At 26.9% G+C, this 25,402-nt stretch overlaps 2 protein-coding genes across 5 annotated transcripts; one reads left to right on the top strand and one right to left on the bottom strand.

The window, feature by feature from the left end:
• The first annotated feature begins 2,669 nt into the window (after positions 1–2,669).
• On the top strand, positions 2,670–12,812 carry LOC100208736 (calcium-binding and coiled-coil domain-containing protein 2). The gene is made up of 3 exons (XM_065809167.1): positions 2,670–4,914; positions 12,063–12,234; positions 12,348–12,812. The coding sequence occupies exons 1-3, from the start codon at positions 3,229–3,231 to the stop codon at positions 12,551–12,553; spliced, it is 2,064 nt and encodes a 687-aa protein (XP_065665239.1). The 5' UTR covers positions 2,670–3,228; the 3' UTR covers positions 12,554–12,812.
• A 5,892-nt stretch (positions 12,813–18,704) lies between these two features.
• Positions 18,705–24,049, bottom strand: LOC136086747 (uncharacterized). 4 transcript variants are annotated; one of them, XR_010641551.1, is made up of 5 exons: positions 23,926–24,049; positions 20,178–20,441; positions 19,709–19,882; positions 19,270–19,558; positions 18,705–19,036 (listed from the first exon to the last, which is right to left on the bottom strand). XR_010641551.1 is itself a non-coding variant. In XM_065809166.1 (3 exons), the coding sequence occupies exons 1-2, from the start codon at positions 24,011–24,013 to the stop codon at positions 22,978–22,980; spliced, it is 504 nt and encodes a 167-aa protein (XP_065665238.1). In that variant the 5' UTR covers positions 24,014–24,049; the 3' UTR covers positions 19,709–19,882; positions 22,953–22,977. The 4 variants fall into 4 exon arrangements, 1 of the variants encoding a protein (XP_065665238.1); XR_010641550.1 differs by lacking the exons at positions 18,705–19,036; positions 19,270–19,558 and adding exons at positions 20,023–20,075; positions 22,953–23,393; XR_010641549.1 differs by lacking the exons at positions 18,705–19,036; positions 19,270–19,558 and adding an exon at positions 22,953–23,393.
• Positions 24,050–25,402: the final 1,353 nt, after the last annotated feature.

The following is a 25,402-nucleotide window of genomic DNA, read 5'->3' on the forward strand; positions in this document are numbered from 1 at the left end:
TCAAAATGTTTACAAATACGATATTTTCTGATAAGCTTTTTAATTTAGCTTCTGGCTTTTGGTATACAGAATTAAGTACGAATTTAATTTAAAGTTTCTTTAACACTATTCTACATTACTAAAGAATGATTATAAATAAAAAGTAGGTTTGTAAATTCTATATCTAGAGGTTTGGGAATGAGAATTTTGGTTTTTTTGTGTCATATGTAGTTGGTGCATTTTGTAGTTGACCAATTTTAGATATAGGTTACTATACAAGTTGTGCTTAATAATTTTAACCACTACTACTTAAAATATTCTTTTTTGAATAAAATGCAATTTACGCCAACCCTCTTATTGTCATCAATATTATTTTCGGACAACTTTTGTTACGTATTATTCATTTCAACCAACAATTTTTGAAAAACAGTTTGTTTTAAATGAAATATGTAGAAAAAGGCTGGCAAACTCAAATCCTAACATGGGCCAGTTGAACAATATAAAATTTTAGTTTGACCACAGAAAAAAAAAAAGACTTAAATGTTTGGTATTAAACTAGTTTTATTTTGAAAATTACAAGAACTTAATACTTTTCCGCAGATATTTGGCAACTTATGACTGTCAGTAATTGTTAACCTAATTTGATGCTTATCTCCGTTTGTGAGAGAAATTAACTGTTCGCACCGATAAGTACTTCCAAACATGGACATAATTTTATATTCGAATCTTCGAGTGTTTTCAAACCTAACTGGCAAATATTTATAAAATTCAGACACTCTAACTTTAGTGAATTTTGCCTTCAAATTAGAATCAGACTGGATATCGATAATCTCGATTTGCATATGAAAACCATAAATAAAACACACTTCCTATGAATTTTTTTTTTTTAATAAAAACTGAAGTTACAAAATATACGAAAAAAATATGAAACAAAAATATAGAAATTCAAAAAAACCATCGTTGAGAACGAAATAGCAATATAAAAATTTAAATAATTTGCTAAAAAACTAAATATCAAATTATAAAGAGTGGGCCGCAAAGCTATGCATTGTGGGCCACGAGTTTGACAGCCTTGATGTAAAAGGTCAGCCGAACTACTATAAAATATTTGGACTAGCCTTAAACCACCGTAAGTAAGACCCATTAAATTTTTACCATAAGGATGCTATGCGAAAAAATGCGATGATTAGAGCCTGGGAGAAAAAAGCCCTAAAATTTGTAAGCTCCTCATTTTATGGGGATTACAAATTTTATATGGTTATAGTTTTTGAACGCTGAAATATTTTACTATGAAACTTAAAATTTATCAATGAATATAAGTCTAGTTAAGAAAAGTACAAAAAAAGATTTTATCAACTTGCTTTCACGTTTGGGGCAGTGGGGCAAAAATATTGAGACATTTTTCTTCTCAGGCTGCAATCATCATATCATTTTGCAAAGCATCCTTATTTGACATAAGTATAAACGTATAAATGTTTGGAGTTTCTCAAAGACCAAAAAATGCTGGATCCGCTGCTGAGTATTGCTGTTGTAAGTACATAATTAAACAATAAATAAAAAATCGAAAAAGTTAAATCTAATAAAAAAATTTTAAGATTATTGACTAAACCAATTAAATCCTTAAGTCGATTAGTAAGAAGTCCATAGTCAATTAAATTGACTATTCGATTTTTTTAAGTTGACTAATATCGACTTTTGACTTAAGTTTTCTCATCAAAGAGTATTTGGTAAATATGTCATACTTTTTGATAAAAAGTATGACATATTTACCAAATATATCATATGTTCATAAAAGCACGTATTGGTGTTTGTTTTCGACGAATGTAACGTGACATTTATAATCAGATATTATTTGGGGAAACTATCCATGAAAAACATTTTTTTTATGAAAATTGAAGTTATTATTTTCAATACCACACCAAAATGAGAATGTTAATCAATAATGTCACGTTAGATTCAGATAAACTATGGTTGTGTTGATTTTTTTACAAGAGTCGTTTTTTCATAAATCATCGTAACTTTTAGCCCCATTCAAAAAACTGTTTTCGGATTTAGTATCATTTTTTGAAATACTTGGCCAACTTGAAAAAATAATTTATTCCATTCAGAATGCTTAAACAATTAAAAAACAGAGGCGGTAAACTTTACTTTCACTTTCAAACTCGTTTCGTTTTTTATAATTAGTAAACTTTAATTGACATTTGGTTTCTTTTATTTTTATAACAACAATTTAAAAGTAACATAAGTTACTTTTAACTTATTGTTATAAAAACAATTATATCTTTGTCTACTAAGTCGATACAAATAGCTATTATGGCTTCAGTAATGTATTAAGATAAATACTTTTTGTTGTTAGCACAGCGTAAAATTGAAATATACATATTATATAATTCATTCTATCTGCTTTTAAAAGTAGCATATTTTTTTTTAATATACCAACACAAATGTATTAAATTGTAATTAGGTTCATAGATTATGTCAAACAAATACTTCAATATATCTTTATATTTATATCGATATATCTCCTTTAAAACTGTTATAACAGACGTTTCGGTTGTTTATAATATTTTGCTATTATTTACGAACTCTTTGATTGCATAAATTAAATACCAATAAATAAAAAGTTGTTCGGCTTCCCACTAACAACCAATTGGATTTGTTTAAAATTATCGGCTTTTTTTTACGAGTTTGTTCTTAGTTTCATTGAGATGCTCAATTACAAAAAGAAAGTTACTTCGTTTTTAATTAAGCATCATTTTAAATTTTAAAACGGAAAGTTAAACACATTAAAGGCTAGAAACAAAAAAAAATTTTGAAAAAGAAGATATGAAACAAATTAACATTTAAATTTCTAATCACCTACGCAAGAGAGTGAGATGGAATAAGCAAAATAAATAAAAGCACCCAGAATGCTTAGTACGCTTAGTCATTTATAGATAAACAAATACTATCAGTACCAATCATAGATAAATTTCCATTTTATTGAGTTTCTAATTACTTTTTTCATAAGTAAAGACTTATAATCAAAAATAAAAATTTACTTGGGAAAGTAAAAGTGTCGCAACGTATTACGAAAGCAACAATTTTTTTTCATAATGTTTACATTCATAATGTTTACAATTTTACATTTACAAGTGATCTTATAAATATCAGTTTTTGTAAAATTTGTACTGTTTTCTTTTTAGTTTTCGTATGGCCGTTAGAAAATTTGTTAGTTGTTAGAAAATATTTTATTCATTAAAAATACTAATGTCGAATATTGAAGAGTATTTAGAAACACTTAGTAATTATGAAGAAGATAACTGCGTTGTTGTTTTTAAAAATTTGAAAGGTGTATATTCTTCATCACAAAATTTGCCATGTGAGTTTATTCTCAACGAAATACTATCTGTTGATCAATGTAGACTTTCTATTTTTTCCGTTGGCTGGAATAACTTTGAAAGTAGCATAGCATCAAAAGATCTGGTAAATTTAGAATCAAATGTTACATCGAATGGAGTTTACAGTTGTGAATTTGATCAAACAGAATTGCCAGGTTCAAATTATGATGAATTTTATCAATTTTGTCTTTATAATTATAAATCAAAAACAGTGTATGGTGCAAGTTGTCCATTTCAAATTAATGATAATATTGAAGATTTTGAAAATGTTCATAGTATTGGTGATGAAAATAAAATATTCAATACTTCATTTAAAAATATGAATTGGTGGACAGAACAGCAACAGAGTTTAGAGTTTTCTAATGATACAGTTTTGGTTCACAATAAAACAACAATGCTTGAAGCTGCATTAGCTAAGTTAGAGGAAGAAAATGATAAATTGAAATGTAAAAATGATTGTCTTAAAAAAGAATTAGATAAATTTCAAAAGCAGCTGACTGAGGTTGAAAGTCTTTGGAGAGACTCTAACCTAAATAAAGTAAATTTACTTCAAGGAAATATTGATAATTTATTAGAAGAAAACAAAAAAATGAAATTAAAATTGTCTGAATATGAAAATCTTATTGAAAATCAAGCAAAACAAATTGATGATTTAGAAAAAAATAAATTGTCTGTTAAAAAATATGAAACCATGTTATCTGATCAAAACCAGCTTTTATCAAAACTAAAGCAGGAGAAATTTGATTTAAAAAGTCAATTAGACTATGCTTCTGAAAGAATCATGAGGTATGAAAATATGTTAAAAATTCAAAACAATGACATGGTTCAAAAACTTGAATTCAAGTTGAAGCAGTTAGAGTTTGACAATAAAAAAATTCAGTCTGAATTGGGTTTGTTGATTGAAGACAGAAGTATTCAAGTAAAAGTAGTTAATTCTTTAAAGGCTGAAAATGAAAAAAATTTGAAAATACGGGATAATGAAATAGCACTTCTTTGTGAAGAAAATAAAAAGTTAAAACACGATGTTGAGAAACTAAATTCAGATAAACTGTTGCTTTTAAAATCATGCGATGATGTTAAGGAAGATTATAAATTACAAGTTAAGTCATCTATAGAAACAAGTAAGCTAGAGAAAGAGAAAGAAATAAGAGAGCTTAATGAAAAAATTTATGAAAAAGAAACACGGTTGGTGTGTCTAATGGAAAATGAGAAGCTTTTCAAAGAAGAAATTAAAAACCTAAAAACTGCTATAGAAGAAGAACAGATTTCTGCAAAACAAACAAAAGAGTTGTTAAATGAACTACAAAAAAAATCTGGACCAGAAGCAATTTGTCATTCTGCAAATATATGTTTTAAAAAAGAACTAGTCAAAGCAAATAAAGAAAGCAAACATTATCAAAAATTATATTTAGAGACACAAGCTCAAATCAAAGATTTATCTAAACTAAATGATGAACTGAAATATAGACTAGGAGTTGGTAAAAAAGCATTTGAAAACGAGTACTCTCAATGTCAAAAGCTAAAGAAAGAACTTTTGGAACTTAAAAAAGTGCAGGTTGGTATAAAACAATTCTACAATTTTTATTGTTATTAAAAATTGTTATTTTCAGTGTTACTTTATCATATAGAATACATTTAGAGGTATTAAACATTTTAATACCTCTAAATGTATTCTATTTGATAAAGTAACACTGAAACATTTCAATACCTCTAAATGTATTCTATATGATAAAGTAACATTGAAAATAAATTGGTACTCAAAGTAAGGAAAATTATATACAAATGGTAATTGTCTTATAAGTGACTTTCTGTAAGAATCAGACAAAAATAAAAATCTTTAATAGTAACCTCTAAAATTGATAATTTCTTTAGCATGTTGTTAATGTTCATACTTTTGTTACTATTCATACTAAATGCTTTATTTTAATAAAGTTTTCTTAAATTAATTGGTTTTCTAGATATTGGAGTTTGACAAATTTTGTAGGAATATTGACAAAATGGTTTCGTAAGCAGTTTCAAACTTGAAAATAGAACATACTTTATACTTTTCAATGAGTATTTCACCTGATTATTGTTTATTGACTACTTCAGAACTAAAAATAATAAAATTAGTAAAGAAAAAATTTCAGTATGTCTATTTTTTAAGCTATTTTGACCTTCATTTTCATCTAAAGGCACAAACATTGCATAACTTTTTTAAATTATTTTAAAACTTTATCTAGTGTAGTACCTAAAAATACATGCTTATAATAAATTAAGAAGTTAGGCTCTAAAATCTAATTCAAAAAACAATAGTCGATCAGCACAATTTTTTTGACTTATTTAATAGCGAAAGTCTTGGGTTTACATTAAAAGTTTATTTTAAAAATTATTGTTGGCTATTCATCTATTTAGAGCATCTTTGAGATGCAGATAATTTTTTAATATGCTGTTGCTAATCATACTAAAAGATCAATGCTAAAATAATTGTTCTAAATATTTATTTGTTTTCTAGATATTGGACTTCAAAGTTTGACAAATAATTTTGAATTATTAACCAAATGATATCAAATATATTTTCAAACTTTATTAGAACAAATTAGAACAATGTCCATACTTTCCCATGGTTGTTTCATTATTATATATCAGCTAGTTAAGACCTAGTTAAGATATAAAAAAAAATATATATATATATATATATATATATATATATATATATATATATATATATATATATATATATATATATATATATATATAAATGGTATGCAGATTACTTGTCTAAGTATCATGCTTAAAGATACGCAAAAATTGTTTGTTTGTTTTTTTGTTCATTTCCATCTTCACTTTTATCTTAATTCTTTTGTATTCTATAATATTTTTAATGTCATAAAATTTCATCTAGTTAAGTACCAAAAAATGTAAAGTGTTAGGTCTTATTGTAAATAACATTGCAGGAGTTAGGGGAGTGGGTTAGGATTTTGTGACAAGATAAAAGAGATGGTGTCTAAAAACCTTACAAAAACCATGACTTAATTTATAAACAACTTCCTTAGTTGCAAAATCCAGATAACTATTAAAAAAATTTGGCAAATATTATTTTTAATCTGATATTTAAAAGAAGTCAGTTTTTTTTTTATAAAATAATTTTTGAAAAATTAACTTCAAAACTTAGGGCTGTTCCTAGATTGTGTCACGCTTTTTTTTTGTGGAGCTTTTTGAGCCGTTTTCTTTCTTGTCACTAAGTGTCGCATATACCATACACCCCTCTCATCCTTGTTCAGCATAGTGTTATGAACAGTTTCTAAGAATTGTCTGCTCAATGGGTATTTCTATATTTTAAGTTATGTCACTAAATAAAGATTTATAATTTAAAAAATTTGAAATTATAAAAAACTGATGGAAATTAAGATTGAAATGAACAAAAAAGTTTTGTGCGTACTTTTGAAGCATGATATTTAGACAAGCAATTTGCCTACTATGTATTTTTTTAATTTTTATATCTTTTTAGTTAAAACATAAAATGTATAAAAAACATATTGTAGGCAGCTGTGCATTTATGAAACCGTGGCATAGTGTTAGAATTTGGGCTCAGAACCAAGAGGTCTGAGATTTTATGCTGGCTCTAGCCCAAAAAGCAACATTGCAATTGAAGTAATTATTTGAAAATACATTTGATATCATTTGGTCAATATTTATAAAATATGTGTCAAACCTTGAAGTCCTATAAAAAAAGAACAAATAAATTTTTAAAATTTTTGATCTTGGATGATTAGCAGCAGCATATTTAAAGAATAACAATTTTAAAGAGGCTCACTCATGAGCTTTGCATGATTCTTATAGATGGCAGCTCTCAATCAAAAAATAATCTATGTTAAATCTATGTTGCTATTTTCTTACTATTGCAATAGGTATTTTACTATTGCAATATGTATTTTCTTACTATTGCAATAGGTATTTTTTATAAATATGAAAGATGAATATGAACTCATTTTTTTAAAATAAACTACTATAAATCCAGGGCTTTAGCCATTATGAAGTCACTCAAATTGCCATAATCAACAATAACTTTAAGTTAGATTTTGAGCCTAATACCTTAATATGTATGTTTGTATTTTTAGGTATTATTCTCAATAAAGATTTATTATTGAAAGATATTATAGGATACTTGCGACTTTAAGTGAAAATAAAGATCAAAAATGACAAAAAATCAATTTTTGCATACTTTTGAAGCATGATATTTTAACATGCCAAAATGTTTACTTTACCAATTTTATTATTTTTAGTTCTAATTAGCCAATAAACAAAAATCAGGTTAAATACCAATTTAAAAAGTGTATAGTTTGTTCATTGAAAAGTACATAATTTTCTTGTTTAAAAATGCTTTTGACATTATTTAGTTAAATTTGTCAAACTTAAAAGTCCAGTATCTAGGAAACCTATGAATATTTTTTATAATTTTTTTGGAAATTTACGAATAAGCATACTAAAAATAATGGTCATATAGAAAAATTTTCGATTTTATTCCATAAAATATTTGGGTTTTTTTAATCTAAAATTTAAAAAAAGTGCATTTATACGATTTTTTGAGAATATATTGTTTTAAACAATGTTTTTATTTAACAAATATTATTTTCAAGAATTCTATGTAGTTTCGCTTCCTTTGAGTACCAGGTTGACGTACTTTTAAAGATCTTGTTTTTCTGAATATTGGGGACCCTGTAAATGTTTAAGGATTTGAAGGACCTGCTAAATATATTTTTTATTTCAAATTTTTTTATTTACAGTGTAATTTAGAGGTATTGAAATGCAGTGTTTGAAAATTGTTGTTTTTTGGATATATATATATATATATATATATATATGTGTGTGTGTGTGTGTGTGTGTGTGTGTGTGTGTGTGTGTGTATGTATGTATGTATGTATGTATTTATGTATTTATGTATGTATGTATATATATATATATATATATATATATATATATATATATGTATATATATATATGTGTGTATATATATATATATATGTATATATATATATATGTATATATATATATATATATGTGTGTTTATATATATATATATGTATGTATATATATATATATATTATTATATATATATATTATTATATATATATATATTATTATATATATATATACATATATATATATATATGTGTGTGTGTATATATGTATGTATGTATATATATATATATATAGATATATATATATGCATATATATATATATATATATATATGCATATATATATATATATATATATATATATATATATATATATATATATATATATATATATATACATAAAAAAAAAATTTTATTAAACTGTTTTTTAATGTTCCAAAAATTTTGTAATATTTTACGAGCTGATGATGCTGGTATCCATAACCCAGTGAAAATTTCTCAAAATAAATTATTATTTGTATTAAGAGAATTCGTATTGTTTGATATATATATATATATATATATATATATATATATATATATATATATATATATATATATATATATATATATATATAGTTTGTTGGCTTTGGGAAGAGCGGAAGGAAAAAAGTGATTCTTACGCCAACACATACGTCACTTTTAATTACTTTTGACTTTCGTCCAACATTTTCGTGTTAGATGAAAGTCAAAACCATTAATTTAATTACAAATTAATTGTTATATAAAAAAACCACAAAAACGCAAATTTAATTGACCAGAATGTTTTTAAAAACATTCTGAATGTTTTTAACAATATAAACAATGTTTTTATTTTTATTTTTTTTAATAAAATGTTTTTATTTTAATTTTTTTTAATAAAATGTTTTTATTTTTTTTTTTTTTACTGTAAATCATGCGCGGAGTGTTGCTACATCGACTATCTTATAGCCTGACTCGCAAGGGAGTGCTGCTACATCGACTGACAAATAGCCTGACTCGCAAGGGAGTGCTGCTACATCGACTGACAAATAGCCTGACCCGCAAGGGAGTGCTGCTACATCGACTGAGGGTTTGGTTGGGGCAGGCAGTCTATCATTATTAAAAAAAAAATTCCGGTCTTGCATTTTAATTTTTACTTTTTGTCAACAAAATATGGAAAAAACTTTCAGACAACATCTAAGGGTTATATATATATATATATATATATATATTTATATGTATATATATATATATATATATATATATATATATATATATATATATATATATATATATATATATATATATATATATATATATATATATATATATATATGCATATATATAATTTTTTCTTCCAAATTGAAAATCCTTTAAAACTTGTGTTTATATATTATTTTACTTAAGAATAAAAAATCCAAAAATGCTCAAGCTACCAGGAATTGTGATTTAGAATTCACTTATATTCATGTGAAATTCTTAAAATAAGAATAAATTTTTGCTTATAGTTAATTTTTGTTTTTTGTTTTTTAGTATAGTTGATGTTAATCTTTCTGTGAACAACTAGTAGACTTCAACTGTCTCAATAAGTCCTGCCTTCTTATAAAACCATCATATTTTTTATGAGAAAATACTTAGCTTGCTGATTTGGTTACCTGTTTAACTTTGCTTCCAATTAACTGTCTGCATATCATAAGGTCATATCAAGCTGTTGCTTAGTATGTAAACCTTAAAGCTAATTATCTGCTTTTGGCCCTACATCCTTGAGAATTTAAAAAAAAATGATTTATGACACCAAGTAGAGGATGCAGCTTAGTTGGTGATATAAGATCCATTACCAAAATAGAATGACCAAGTTAAAGAATCATTTATAGTGTTTGAACCTGGTAAAGAGAATGCATGGAATGACTGTTTTGCTCAAAATGTTAGAAGTTGCTAGAGTCTTACAGTTGGCAAGGTTTGAGCTTTCATCTGTGCACCATGTGCACAGATGAGAAGAAGAATGGGCCTGCAGGCCACATAAAATATTATTTATTTTCATATAATAAGAGATCATAAATTTCACCTCCTGGATGTCAAGAAAGGAAAGAATGAGTTTTATATTTGTGCAATTTTCTTGAATGCCACAGCCAAGACAAGAAGTTGTCTTTTCACACCAGTATTTTTTGATGCTTGGGATGTAAGCAATTGCTTGCTGTGGGAGGTGAGCAATCAGAGCAATGCTCTGGTTCCAGTTCAAAAGCTCTAAGGCAGACTTTTTAAAATCCTTCACTCCATCAATTCCCAATTTAATGATGTAGTTTGAAAAAATCTTGCAAGACAGAAGTAAATCTTCAATTAGAGAGTTGAGCTTCTTACAATGTACAACAAAGTAGTTTGAGAATGATTTGTTGGAGTTTGTAAATGCCATTCAAAGAAATTTTTTAACAATGTATGGCTCCGAAACTTTGGTGGTGCTAATATTGTTGGTTGTTTGCACGCTTTCTCATTCCATTGTTGGACAAGGCTGTAATTTTTTGTACCTGAGCAAAATCTTTAGTTGTTACAACAGCTAAAGATTGATCTTTGAATGTTGCACTTGATGTCCTAAAATACAGTGAAAGTCATTTTTTGTTTCTTAAACAGAATACTCTTATAAGATAAGCATATTTTGTTGGGATATGTTTGTCTGCCTTAGGCTTAAAAAAGTTGAATGGTTTCAAGTAAAGAGGTTTCCTTGCTTGTTGATGATGCAGTCTGCTTTGCAACTTTACCATCATTTGCACCTGAAGATCTTAAGTTCTCGGTAAACTGTTCAGTAGCGTGTTGATGTGATAGCCCTCTACCAATCAGGGACAGCCATTTTGATAGCACCTTCTGTCAGTCATTTTTTCTTTTGTTTTTGTGGTTTCAAGAGAGTGCTTTTCTGTCGATTTCAAATGACCAATACAGCAAATCAAGCATTCACAAGGGTTTCCTTATATAGGTGTTTTAACACCTACATTAAGAAATCTAATTTAAAAGCATTAATCCTTTCAAACTGATAAAACTGTGGCAGTTCAACTTGATGACATATGGTTTTTTCAAAGCAGTTCTACATATTTCACAAATATTTTAGGGAACATGTTCATCCTATTCAATTTGCTGGCCATAGACAATTTGAATTTTTTTCCTCCATTTTTTTATCACGCTGTGATGTCTATTTTTTTTTTAAGACATACAACTTAAATTTTCGTCATTGTTTCTTGCTGAATGAGGCATTTTTGCATATTTTTTTTTACAAGAGCCTCAAAAAAGCTTACTTTATGAATTTTTCATCTGGAAAAGGTGCTTTTTAAAGATTTTTCATCTGGAAAAGGTGCTTTTTAAAGATTTTTCATCTGGAAAAGGTGCTTTTTAAAAATTTTTCATCTGGAATAAGGTGCCAAATTTTAAAATAGTAAAAAACTATAAAATCTATTATTTTATTTATAGTAAAAAGTTTTACTATTGATAAATTCTGTAAAAGTGCAAAATTTTGGTGATGCTGTCATTCACATATATATGTGCAATAAAAGAAGTTTTCAAAACTGATTTTTTCTCGGACGTAAGCAAATGATTTAAATTTTTACGTTCATGGGTTTATTTCGAAAAATTAACCATTTATATAAAATCAATTTTTAAACACGCTTCCCGGTAGCTTCAAATAGTTTTTTGTTTGTTTGTTTTAAGTTTGAATTATTTGTACACATGTTTTCCATACACTGGGCTTTTGTAAAAACATTTTTTTAAAAAAACCGTATGATTTTTTTTAACCCAAGTACATATGTACATTTTAAATTAAGACCCAAACTTCGATAAAAGACGATGCAATTTTTGAAAATGAAGCGAAGTTAAAGATATTAGCTTTGCAAGAAGATCTTGAAAGAACACGTAAAAGTGAAATGCAGTTAAGAATAGAATACCAAAAACTTTATGATGATATTCAAATTCATAAAAAAGCCAACTCTCAAAAAGGTAATATAATTTGTTTTTCAGTTTCTGTTATTGTAAAACTATTGAATAAACTTAAAATTGATAAAATATAAAAATATACATATAATTAATAAAATATATGAAATTTATATTAGGCCAATCAGATATTTTTGGAATGATAGGCGCCGAATTACCTACTATATATTTTCCACCTTCAGCATCGAATTCAAGTTTTCCAAATTTATATCCTCAAAATAAACCTCGGATCTTGTATCCGCCTAACATGGATAAAATTAATAGAGATTTGCAGATATCACCAAAAAAAATCTCAAATGAACCGGAAGTTCAGATTATGCATTAAATTTGTTTTATCTTTAAAAACTGTATAAGGAATTTATTGAAGCCGATTATATATGTGACATTTTGAAGCTTTGGAGGTTTTGCTATCATTAGTATGCTATATAATTTTAAAATAATGACAATTGTATAAAATGTTTATTAATAATTAATGCATAATAAATGACACAAAATTTAGCAATATATATTAGTAAGTAACAATATTTTATATAATATCTTATTATGTATGTATTCATTTTCTTAAATATTATCGTTTGTATATATTTTCTTTGTTTTTAATTTACTTATTTGAAACATCAAAGGCTGACAATGTAACACAAGGTCTGAATGCTACACAAGGTCTGTAGTTAAGTTTTAATATAATCAATTAATAATACTGTTTATTGCGTGTGCTGTTACATTGCTAATAAAGTCATTAGCTGATTTTCAAGACTAAGTCTGTGTTAAACAATAAAGCAGCTAAAGTAGGAAAGTTTCAATAACATTTTTGTAATACTTAAATACTTATAAAAGCCAAAAGCCATTTCAATACATTTTTTGTGACAATATTGTAGATGAGACAACTTTTTATCTAAAATTAGACTGTTCAGCCGCATTATACAAAGAACGCATATCTTAAATAACTGTGTTTTACTCTAACTGAACATCTTTTAAAATGCCTATTAAAAATATTTGTACGAGTGTATATAATCATCAGGATTTTAAATCGGAGCTGGAGCGCAAGTGCACAAGCCTTTGCTCGAAGGACAATAATTTTGATGGATCCACTTCTCTAGTTTATTTAAAAAAATACTTATGTAGTAATTGTGCTAATCTATATGTGCTACATATATAAAAGTTTAAATAAAATACATTATGTAGTAAAGGTACTTATTTAAATGTGCTACATATACAAAAGGTGAAACCATATTTTGCTCTGATGTTAATTTAATTCGTTTAGATAAAAGTTGATGATCAAACTAGCCTAATCTGTTGCCAAATCTAAAACATCTTACTGAATATTTTAAATCGTAAATTTTAAGGAAAAATTACGATTTAAAATATTCACCAGCACTTTTGAAGAAGGTTTTTGAATCTATTAAAATTTTAAATATTTGTTGATAAATTTCAAGTAATAATATACTTTATGGACTAAAATTTGAAAATCTTTTTAATGCATCTGATGTTAATGATATGTCCGAAATGCTATTAACTGAAACTAATTTAAATTAAACTCAGTTCTCTTCAGTCTTGCTAAAACTTTTGATTTAATCCCGCATGATGCTCTTATTACAAAACTTGAAGCTTATGGTATCAAAGACAACTTTCTTAAATGGTGTAGTTCATTCCTTAAAGAAAGGAAGCAGAGAGTAGTAATGGGGAATTATTGTTCCAACTAGTGCAATGTAGTTAGTAGAGTTCAACTAGGCTCTAGTTTTTAGCCTTTATTTTGACACATTACATTAGGCCTTTTATAGACAATAAAAAACCTATTTCAATCAAAAATAATCCAATGGATAACATTTCATGTCAAAAAGACATCGACACAGCTGCGAAATTGGCTAACGACTGGCATATTAAATTTTATAATGGTAAATGTAAAGTTGTGTATATAAGAAAAAATAATATTATTAATAATAATAACACTTACAAACACAAGTATAAGATAAACGGTTAAGAATTACATAAAATTGTATCCGAAAGTGACCTTGATATAATTACAAACAACTTAAAATGGTAAATCTAATGCCAAAAAGCCACGTCAAAGGCTAACTCCATCTCTGAAATGATTAAAATTACTTTCATTTATTGGAATCTTAAATCATTGAAATTTTGTTCACATCGTTTGTAAGTTCCATAGCCCCCGCATTCTAAAACAGGGCCCTATGCTGGGCCTATCTGCGGGCTCGTTTTATTTTTGCAGGAAAAGTTTTTTTTTTCTCGCAAGGTATATTTTTGAAAACATTTTTTCTTCACGAAATATTTTTGCAAAGAAAAAACATTTTTTTTTAATTAACTCCTGTAATTAAAACAATTATAACGACCCGATCACTTTTAACCATACAAGACAGTTTTCTAATTGGTACTAAATTTGTAGTTATTAAAAGATGTTTTTATATTGACAGATCGCTTAAAAATGTTATTTTAAAATTAAATTGACTGTGTACCATAAGCTATTTATAATGCACTTGGCCTGTTTATTTCACGAGATCTGAAAACCAAAAATTAGGATCTATAAAAATACAGTCTTGATGACAGTAAAGATGTCGTTCATAAAGGACGTCATTCAAAGTTTAAGTACTAACCAAAAGTAGAAGTTCTGGCTCTCTTTCGCATAGATTTTTATTTAACATAAGGCGCTATAATACTCTAAAATCTCTGCGCACAAGAGCCGACATTCTCCGACTTTTTGCTATTAGTTAAACTTAGCGTGACGTCCTTTATGGATGACCCCAAAAGACACTTGATTGTAAAAAAAGACACTCTTAATTATCATTTTCGGGTTTTTTCTAAAGTAAACTTTTCAATGACATCACTGAAATCAACCCGTTTTGCTGAATTATGTTCAATATATAATATGGCAAGATGATTCAAGCGATCTTGAGAGATTGTGCTTCGTTGCCATGATATCAATTTATTTGCTAGTTTGCTAATTGATCTTTCTGCTGATGATACAGTTACTGGAATTGTACAAAACAGTTTAATTGCCAGACAGATGTCAGTAAAAATGCACAGCGAGTAAGCCAGGATAATATTTGGCGATTGGTCGAATGGCTTAAGTTCTTTCACTCCACCTTGTTTTCTTTAAAGAGATAACGGTATGTGTTTTTTCAACACATCCTATCAAGCAGGACACTGAGAGAACAAGTAGTAGAAGCTTTCTATACTTCCAAAAAAGGTTAATAAATCAGGATTTAATTTTGCTGCGTTGATTCCTATACGATTTAATGAATGATCTCCACATGGAGAAAATAAGGCAGATTGGGTTTTTTTTATTATGAGAGCCTAAACACCATATGTTTTACGACATATATTTGAACCATTGTCATAACCTTATGAATGACAATCTTGAAGTGGTATGTTGTGTCTTTCTAGAGTGGCAAGTATTTCTTCTATTATTTTTTCTCCTGTTTTGCCGTTAAAGTTCATTTACGTTTCAACTCTATGAAACGCTCGATTACTTCAAGTACCTCAGTGTCCGTATTTTGAGATATCTTAAAATAAAAACATTTTGTTTGATGTGTGAAATATCCAGAGTTGCATTAACTATCAACCCATAAAAAATTGCGTCTTTTTTTTTAATCTAGAAAAATTTGTTGAACTTTATCTGAACATAACTTGATGAATCCATTTTGAGAATACCAAGACAAATAATGTGGTTTTCCATTCATACTTTTTGATTCTAACTGACTTTGTTGTACTTTAGCAAGATGTTGCTGTGTCACTTCATCATAATTTCCAATCAATTCTAAGATCCCTAAGAAATTTCCACTATTGACATCCCCAATTGTTGTGTTCTCTATTTGAAATACTAAACCTCAAGACGGTAAAAATAATATGACATCTATAATTTGTTTATGGATTGCTTTCCACTTATTTCTCTCACATTGTATTTGGAGCTGTAATTGTTTGTCTATTCCATTTCCTTTTATTAACCCCAAAAGGTCCTCAAAGCCAAATATTGTTTTCGATGTTCAGCACTAATTTCATGATTGGGCAAAATATTATACAACTTTTTCCATGGTGTCTTTTTAGGGAAAAATCTTTCACGGGATAAACTGCTCAAGTTATAGTTATTTTGATTACAAAAAAATACGGCATGGTAGGCAATAAAATTTTTCTTTTAAACTATTCTCAAACTATTCTCTTGGAAAATGATTTCATGTTAGTTCATCTTTCATTTTTGTAAACAACAAAGATTCATAAAACTCTCTTCCTTTTAGATTTTTTGGTAATTTTTCATATATCTGCATAACTTCCCCAAAGCTGTAAAATGTTACTATACATTGGCGCTGTCCATCTGAAATCAATTTGGGCCATGTACCAGGGTCATCAAGAATTGTCTCTGTAATTTTGATTACATTAGAATCAGAAGTATCATCTGCATTTAATTCTTTATCTGCCACACCACCATAGACTAATCTCTTGTGTCTTGTTGATCAGAAGCAGTGGATCCATGCGCATTTCCTTTGTCTGATTTTCCACCTATTGAATCTATTTTAACATAATCTTCACATCAATACTACAGTTATGCTCTCTGCAATCCTCAATTTTACCATAAGGAGAATCTTCGCTTCCATATTAAAAAATTTGGGTATTGATTGACTGCCAATAGATTCTTTTGAACTTATCTCATTTTTAAGTTTTGAGTTCCAGGTTTATGCTTGTAATTTGAGTTTGACATGGTGTTTGAATAACTTGGCAATCTAAAAAAATAATTTCCTTTCGAGACATCATTTAAATCCTGAACAACAAATGTAACTTTTAAAGAAATAAAAGTTTAGTTTTGGAACATAAGAATCATAGCATTTTCAAATGATATATATCTCTGACCTCAATAATTTCAGAATAAATTATTTTCCTTTATTTTAATTTATTGATTTGATAACAAAGTTTAACTAATGCAAAATGATTTACCTGAAAGATTATGGACCAAATTATGCTGATCAATTGATTATATAAGGAAAAACTATTTTATGAGAAAAACGCGGGAATTAGTTTACACAACGGTCTGGATGATAGTTTTAAGACCATTGGGCTCTTAGGTGCAAATATAAATGTATTTATAAAAGTAAATTTGCTAATTTACTTTTATAAAAGCAGTTTTATAAAAGTAAACTTGTAAATTTACTTTCAAAAAACTGCTAGAGATTTTAACATAAATATAAAGTATAAATAATTAACATTCATTTAATTCTTCCCAATATATCAACCTTGGTTGATATATATACTAATATGTTAGTATCAGCTCTAAGGACGTGCAGGAGCAATTAGAAATAATCAACACTCCATCATCAAGAAACCCATGATAAATATTAATTAAAAAGAACTCTTCTTCACAAATGGAATCGTTATCAAATGGAATCAACCTTTCTAGTGAAGTCTTTGAGACAGAAAATGTGTTCAAACTGAAAAATAAATTTGATAAACAATTATCAAAAAAGTGATATCAATAAATCAAAAACATTTGGACTGCCATAGTTTACAAATTATGTTAGACTAACAGAATAGTATTCTGCAGCAGTTGTATCTACAATAAATATATTTGAATGAAAAAACAGAAGTAAATATTGTTAAAAAATAGATAAAATTTATACAAAAGTGTAATAAAGTTTTATAGACAGTAATAAAATACTATAATAACGTGTTTTTTCTTTATATACCTATAGGTACACAGTAAAAAAATTACCCGTTATAATTTATAAAAACATAACGCCAGTTTTCGTGTTTTATAACGGGTAATTACCGTTATGTTCAATGTATAATTCGTATGAAAATAACATAACGGCAGTTACCGTTACGTTATTTTCATACGAATTATACATTGAACATAACGGTAATTACCCGTTATAAAACACGAAAACTGGCGTTATGTTATCCGTTATGTTTGAAAACCTGAGATAACGGGTAATTACCCGTTATGTTATCCGTTATGTTTAAGGAAATTTCAGTATTCTTAAAATATGCTTTTTTTCTTCTATAATGACCATGCAATTCACTAAAAACAAAAAACTCTCTCTTTATTTTATATATATATATATATATATATATATATATATATATATATAATATATATATATATATATATATATATATACACACATATATATATTGTTAGTTTTAACACAACTAGTTACAATTTTTTTATAAAACAGTTTGCTATGGAAAAGGACATTAACTGCGTTTTATACTTATGAGGAAAAAAGTGTTTTTCATTCTAAGAAACTCCAAAATGCTGGTTCCTACGGAAATATTTACTCTGCTTGATATTGAACATTTAACAGAGTGAATATTTCTTTATATATCCATACATTTTGAATGTCGTGTAAGATTTTTTTTTCTTTATAAAGATAAAATGTAATTAATGTATAATGGCAGGTCAAATGCTTTGCAAATACTTTTATTAGTATTAGTTTGTAATCATTATAAATTAATCTATATATAGTATCATGTAGTTTAGGATCATGTATATATATATTTCAAACAAACTTTACATTACTTCGAAAAGAGTTCAACAGTGCATTGCACTTTTTTGATATGAAAATAAATTGTTCAAATCCACATATCTCTTGAAAAAAACCAAGCAACTGCCCAAAACAAGATGGATATGATAAGTCCAATAAATAATACACAATAACTAAAATCACCACCATCTCACTGGTGCTGACTAAGGCTGAGTGTCCATCTCAAGACCGTGTCGACTCCTTATGCCATACTCCTTGTGATTAAAAATCACTTGAGGACCATAAGAACTTGGCACTCTAATGTATTCTCCAATAGACTCACACTAAAAAATATATAATAGTATAATAGTAAAAAGATATTGCAAAAAAATATTGTGAAAATTTTTAAAGTACACATTCCAGTTTTTCACATACATTCCAGTTTAAAATCATTTTTGTGAAAGAATTAAACTGTTACAAAAAAAAAAAGAGACAGAAGAAAAGTTATTTCATGGAAACATAGACACGCATGTTGTTTAATTCAAAAAAATTTCTAATATCCAAGTGATAAACTTACATCCACTTTCATAAACAATTTATCACATGTCTTCTTGGAAATAAGTTTCTGCTGGAGCTTTAACAAATTATCAGTGTGGTTACCAGACTCTGGAGAAATCCAAAACAACATTGCTTGTATCTTGACTGTAGCATCCTTGAAATCAGCATAAAAACGAATTGCTTCCTCCAGCATTAGTGTAGGAGCAAAACCAATTCTCTTTGGTATCACACTGAATGTCTCATTATTAAATAGTTGTCTATTTAAAATGGACAAGGTTGGCTGTGAAGGTTTTTTTTTTTAATTCATTCTAAAATGAAAAGTACTCGTCGATTTTAAACATACAAGAGCTATAAAAACTACTCTAATAAAAATCGGAATAAATTAAGAGAAAAACTATTTACAAGAATATCTAAATAATATAAATATTGCTTAAATACATAAATTATATTTTTCTTACTTCAACATCGTTTAATAGCTGTTCTTGATTAGCTACCGATTCAGTCACAACAGGTTTAAGTTTCCTATTGTTATTTGAAACAGAAACCTGTGGAAGCCTTTTTACCTTTAAGCTGTGACACTTGGTATACTGTCGTTGTCGAAAATTGTTTGGCAACTTTTTAAAAATGAGATCCTAACATAACCAAAATATAGTCTTATAGTTTATAAAAAAAAAAGTAATAGCAAATTCATGAGGCTGTTTGCTAAACAAACATTAATGCATAAATTGTCAAATAAAACTTTAAAAAATATTAACTTTTAAAATTTACTTACTAATAATACATAATGCATAAATGATTATCTATTTACACCAAAAAGTACATGAACTTAAAAAGAATAAAATCTTTAAATGCAAAATTAATACTATCACTTTTAGTATGAACTAATTGGACTAACAAATACATTATTAAACGTAATATTTCACTTACCCATCGTTGACCATAACAAGGATATAAGCCAAGACAAGTCGACTTTAACTTTGAAAAAAATATTTTGTGCAGAAGAATTCTTTTTTCAATGATAGCATGAGTTGGAATATGGGAGAGGCAGAATGATAACAGACAAGCCATTAATTCTCTGGCCACAATCTTATCTTCTACTACAGAGTTGCTGCTAACAAATTGTTTAATGTGTGGAGGAAAGTAATTAATGAGTTGTTGTCTAACGTCACCAATAAAAGGAATTTTATCAATCTAAATCAATATGCAAGTAGATATTAATACCATAATATTAGGAGAAAGTCGTTATTAAACTTGACAGGGTAAAATCTTCAAATAAAAAAATGTAAAATTATTTTTATAATAAAAAATTTAGAACAAGTTATAAACTATAACATTTAATGATCAAGTGCTTCGTAAGTCAAAAAATGTTTTTCATCAATATCAGGATGTAAGCCTGACAATGGCACCACCTATATAAAACTCAATTAACCGCCTATATAAAACTCAATTAACTTTAAAAAAAATAAAGAAGTATAAATTCCAAATATTGAAAAAAAGCTATACAAACATATATAACAATATATATATATATATACTGTTAATCTTCATTTCAATCTGCATTAGCATTTCATAAAACCTTTTGCAAAGAAAATATTATTTGGGAAAAAACAAGAACGTTAAAGGTAGAAAATAAAAAGTTTGAAAGAAAAATTAGTGAGGCGTTAGAAATACAAAACAACATGTGCTCTGCGCAAAATGGCGGAATTAACCTTGATGAAGGCCAATATGTCAAAACTATGTCTTGGACGCCATTTTTAAAATTTAAAAATTAAAAGAAGCCATTCAACCGCTGACGTCAATAGTAACAATTTTATATAAACTATAACGATTAAAAATTATTGTAATATTTTACAAGCTGATGATGCTGGTATCTATAACCCAGCGAGAATTTCTTACATAATAATATTATTTGTATTGAGAGAAACTGTATTTCTTGATGTTTTAAAATAATATATATATATATATATATATATATATATATATATATATTATATATATATATATATATATATATATATATATATATATATATATATATATATATATATATATATATATATATATAATAAAATTAAGCAAAATAACATTTACAAACTCAGTCTAAAATAATTTGTGACAATATTATTCTTGCAGGATAATGTATGAGAAAATGAAGCTTAGGTATAAATTTTTCTGGATTTCCATAAAAAGTGTATGATAAGCAGCTATTTTTTCCTCTGAGCAAAATAAATAAGCATCAGTTGTAATAGGAGAAAGACATAATTGAAGTATATGAAGAAGTTTAATTAGGCATGAAAAATGCTGATCAACCACAGTGGTTCTCAAAAAAATAGGCAAAACACGGCAAAGAGATAGCACCTGAGCACTTCCAAATTTGCCCTTAATAACTAAATCGACTATTACAGGTGGTTTTTCACTGTCCAGTGGATACTGAAAGCACTTTATAAAGTCATTTAAGCTATCTAGTGTAAATAAACCTTGAAAAACAGCGTTATTTAAGAAAAGTTCTATCTGTAAAGGTATTACACCTTCTAGCAAATCATGCATGGGATCAAAAAGCACTTGTTTTGTGACATCAAAATTTCTAATTTCTGATAAAATGCTTGCAGAATGAACACCATACAATTTTGACCATTTTTGACGTTGTTTGGGAGGTAAAAGTGGATTATCAAGTTCTTGGACTCTTATCTTATGTTCTTCTATATCACGAACAATACACTGAGAATGTCTATTGTGAATAAGCATATCTGAACGAGTAGAATTACAAACTCAACAACACCTAAGAACCTTCCTGTTAAAGCCTTCCTTAAAACCAGCAATTGCATTACATGCTAACGAATCACCAATGAAGTTCTTCAATTTAACTGTGAATCGCTTACCTTTAGTATCGGTTAGAGTTGAGGAATCAAATAAAGATAGCTCATTTAGAGATTGAACTAAATCAAGTAGAAGTGATTTCATGAAGATTTTATTTTTAACTGATTTAGAACCAGTTATTGATAAGGGAAATATTGAAAAAGTTTTACTGAGGCTATAATCAGCTACATTTAACAACTGAAAATACAAAACCCACAACTTATGGTTTCCTCTCGATTTACCTATTGGATTGGTAATACCTAAATCATCTGAAAACAATGAAATCAATATTTCAGAAGAATTTTCTAAACACTTATCATATTCAGGGGATATCAAAATAAACTTAAGTATTTCTTTAAATGAAATATAGGATCCCTGTAAGCCATTTTCAGAAATAGATTCAACTTTTGGTACATTGAAAGCATTTTTAAAGTACTGCTTTCTTAAATATTCTGCTGATAATTGCTGGCAAATTGTAGATAGCTCTTCTTTTGGTGTGTTATCAGTTAAAATATCTTTTAAATTTGAAAAAATAATATTGACTACATTTTCAGAACATCTATATTTTCCTCTCAGGTGTAGAGCTAATGCACCAAGCTTTCTATTCTCTGTTAGAATCTCAATGTCAATTTCTTCAACTGTGTCATCAATTTCTTCAACATCTTCAATCATAGTAATTGGAATGAGACAGTTTTTATAATGAAGTTGAAAACCTCTAACACTTTTAAATTTAGTAAAACAATTATCGCATACTACTGAACCTGCCTGACCATGTAATTTTAGATGAGATATCATTATATAAGGTCTATATGTTTTAAAATCACAAATACAACAATTTAACCTTACTTTTTGGATTGCATTTGTTAGTGGATTAGATGCAAAAGCCACTTGAGCAGTATAAGATAGTTGACTGGAAATGCCTGTCAATGTGAAAAGACTGTGAAAACCCACGTTTTTGAGCTAAAGCTTCTTGAATAAATACTGGTTCAGATACATCGGCTGCGCTCTCTAAATTTGATTGGTCACTAGATTGTTGGTGTGAAGTAGGTGTCTCATCATAAGTCAATAGTGGAGGATTGGATGAATGCTTTGAACAATATTCTGCTGGTAAGCATGATGACATTTGGCAGAAAGAGCTTGAATAAAGTTTAGACACTGGCAAAGACATGGCCTCAACTTCCAGATTTTGCTCATTTAGAATGGCAACAAAAGTATCTTCATCCACATTACATCCATTCCATGTGATTCCACAAATGTTCCCACTTGTACTAGCAAACTTCTTTGAAACTAAAATGAAAACATAACTTTAAATAAAAACACAACTTTGAAACTAAAATAAAAACAAAACATAATTTTTTTTCAGATCTGTCTTTTTTGTAGGCTCTAAGAATATTTCAAATTTATTTAAAAAATTAGTTTAAATGAGTTTAAAAAATTAGTTTAAATGAGTTTAAAAAATTAGTTTAAATGAGTTTAAAAAATTAAAAAGGTAATGTGGGGTAACTTTGACACCAGAATTTGACAACCCCACTTAAAAGCAGCAACTTAAAATAAAACATAATAAAATAAAAAAAATATATATGTGTATAAATAAAGATATATTTTATATATTATATTGAAATGTTTTGCAGTCTGCTTTTAAAGTTACTCTATGTAAACTTGATTAAGAATTAAAATGAAAATATTAAATAGCATGCACATACATTTGCAAAAATTTTACTTAGGCAAAATATTATGTAAAAATTTTATATTATTCTTAACAATCTATAAACATTATTAAATGTGTATTTCTGAAATTTTTAAAAATAAATATGCATACCATTATTTAAAAAATCAATAATACTGCTATTATTAGCAATAACAATTTTTCGTTCGCCAAGATACTTAACAAGAACAGCTTTGACCATTTTATTTTCTTCTTTGTTATTTCTTTTCTAGTTACAATATAAATTATGAAAGTAATGATATTAACCATGTTTTGTATAAATATTATTTTGTGGTAATAATAAGGCACATTAACTAATCAAATTAAAAAATAAAATTAAAATAACAATAAGGCACATTAACAATAATATTATATAAGTTATATAATATATGATTTATATATAATATATTATTAATATATTATATATAAATCATATATTATATGATTTTATTTAGGGATTTATATATATATATATATATATATATATATATATATATATATATATATATATATATATATATATATTCTCTTCCTGATGAATAAGTGTCTTTTACTAATTTATATATATATATATATATATATATATATATATATATATATATATATATATATATATATACATATATATATATATATATATATATATATATATATATATATATATATATATATATATATATATATATATATATATATATATATATATATATATATATATATATATATATATATATATATATATATATATATCAATGCATTATGGTATATATTTCAATGATTTATAAATCATTGAATTTTGCTACAAATAGTCAACCTTGTCTTATTTCTTATAAAAAATCCTCGTGCAACAATTAAACAATTTTCAAAGATACTTTCAACTCGCGCTTTTTTTACAAATACTTTTATGATGTCATATTATAAGGTGATGACATATTTCCAACCAACATAACGGTAAACATAACGGTTAATCAAACACATTACATTTATATACAAATATACAAATAACTTTGGCCAACATAACACTTTAGACAGATTAATTACTAATATAACGGAAAACATAACGCCAAACTTTTCATTTAGCGTTATGTAACCGTTATGTTAGCGTTATATTTTTTGCTGTGTACTACATAACTACCTATCCGTGCTCAAATCATTAATTAAAAGATCTAATTCTGGGTAAACTACAGAAGTTTTGAAATCTTGATCAGGTTCTGTAAAACAATTTCTCTTTGTAGAAAATTAAACTTGTATTTCAAAAACTTCTGGAACAACTTTTGTTGCATTTTTTCAAACCTTAGTCAAGCTTTAGTTATGTTTTGTGCTGAAGAGTTAGTTCTAAACAGTAATATAATAATGTTTTTTTTCTGTATATACCTATAGGTACTACATAACTACCTATCCGTAAAATGAGGAACTACATGAAGAAGGACGGGAGTCGCGCTTATTGTTCAAGTTCAGAAACTGGGCCCTTAAATATTACCGAAGGTACTATGATTGGTTTTTACTAGGTTTGCTAAAAGCATCTAAAACGTTTAAATTTCCATATAAGACATTGTACAACAGAATGAATAGTAAACGTGGAAAACAAGAC

This window comes from Hydra vulgaris, chromosome 11 (assembly GCF_038396675.1).
Source record: "Hydra vulgaris chromosome 11, alternate assembly HydraT2T_AEP".
Classification (NCBI taxonomy): domain Eukaryota; kingdom Metazoa; phylum Cnidaria; class Hydrozoa; order Anthoathecata; family Hydridae; genus Hydra; species Hydra vulgaris.

Coding starts and splice junctions, on each gene's coding strand:
- LOC100208736 (XM_065809167.1), top strand. CDS start 3,229: ATGTCGAATATTGAAGAGTATTTAGAAACACTTAGTAATTATGAAGAA. Junction 4,915..12,062: donor TGGAACTTAAAAAAGTGCAG/GTTGGTATAAAA, acceptor TTTTAAATTAAG/ACCCAAACTTCGATAAAAGA. Junction 12,235..12,347: donor AAAAGCCAACTCTCAAAAAG/GTAATATAATTT, acceptor AATTTATATTAG/GCCAATCAGATATTTTTGGA.
- LOC136086747 (XM_065809166.1), bottom strand. CDS start 24,013: ATGGTCAAAGCTGTTCTTGTTAAGTATCTTGGCGAACGAAAAATTGTT. Junction 23,394..23,925: donor TATTGATTTTTTAAATAATG/GTATGCATATTT, acceptor TTTTCATTTTAG/TTTCAAAGAAGTTTGCTAGT.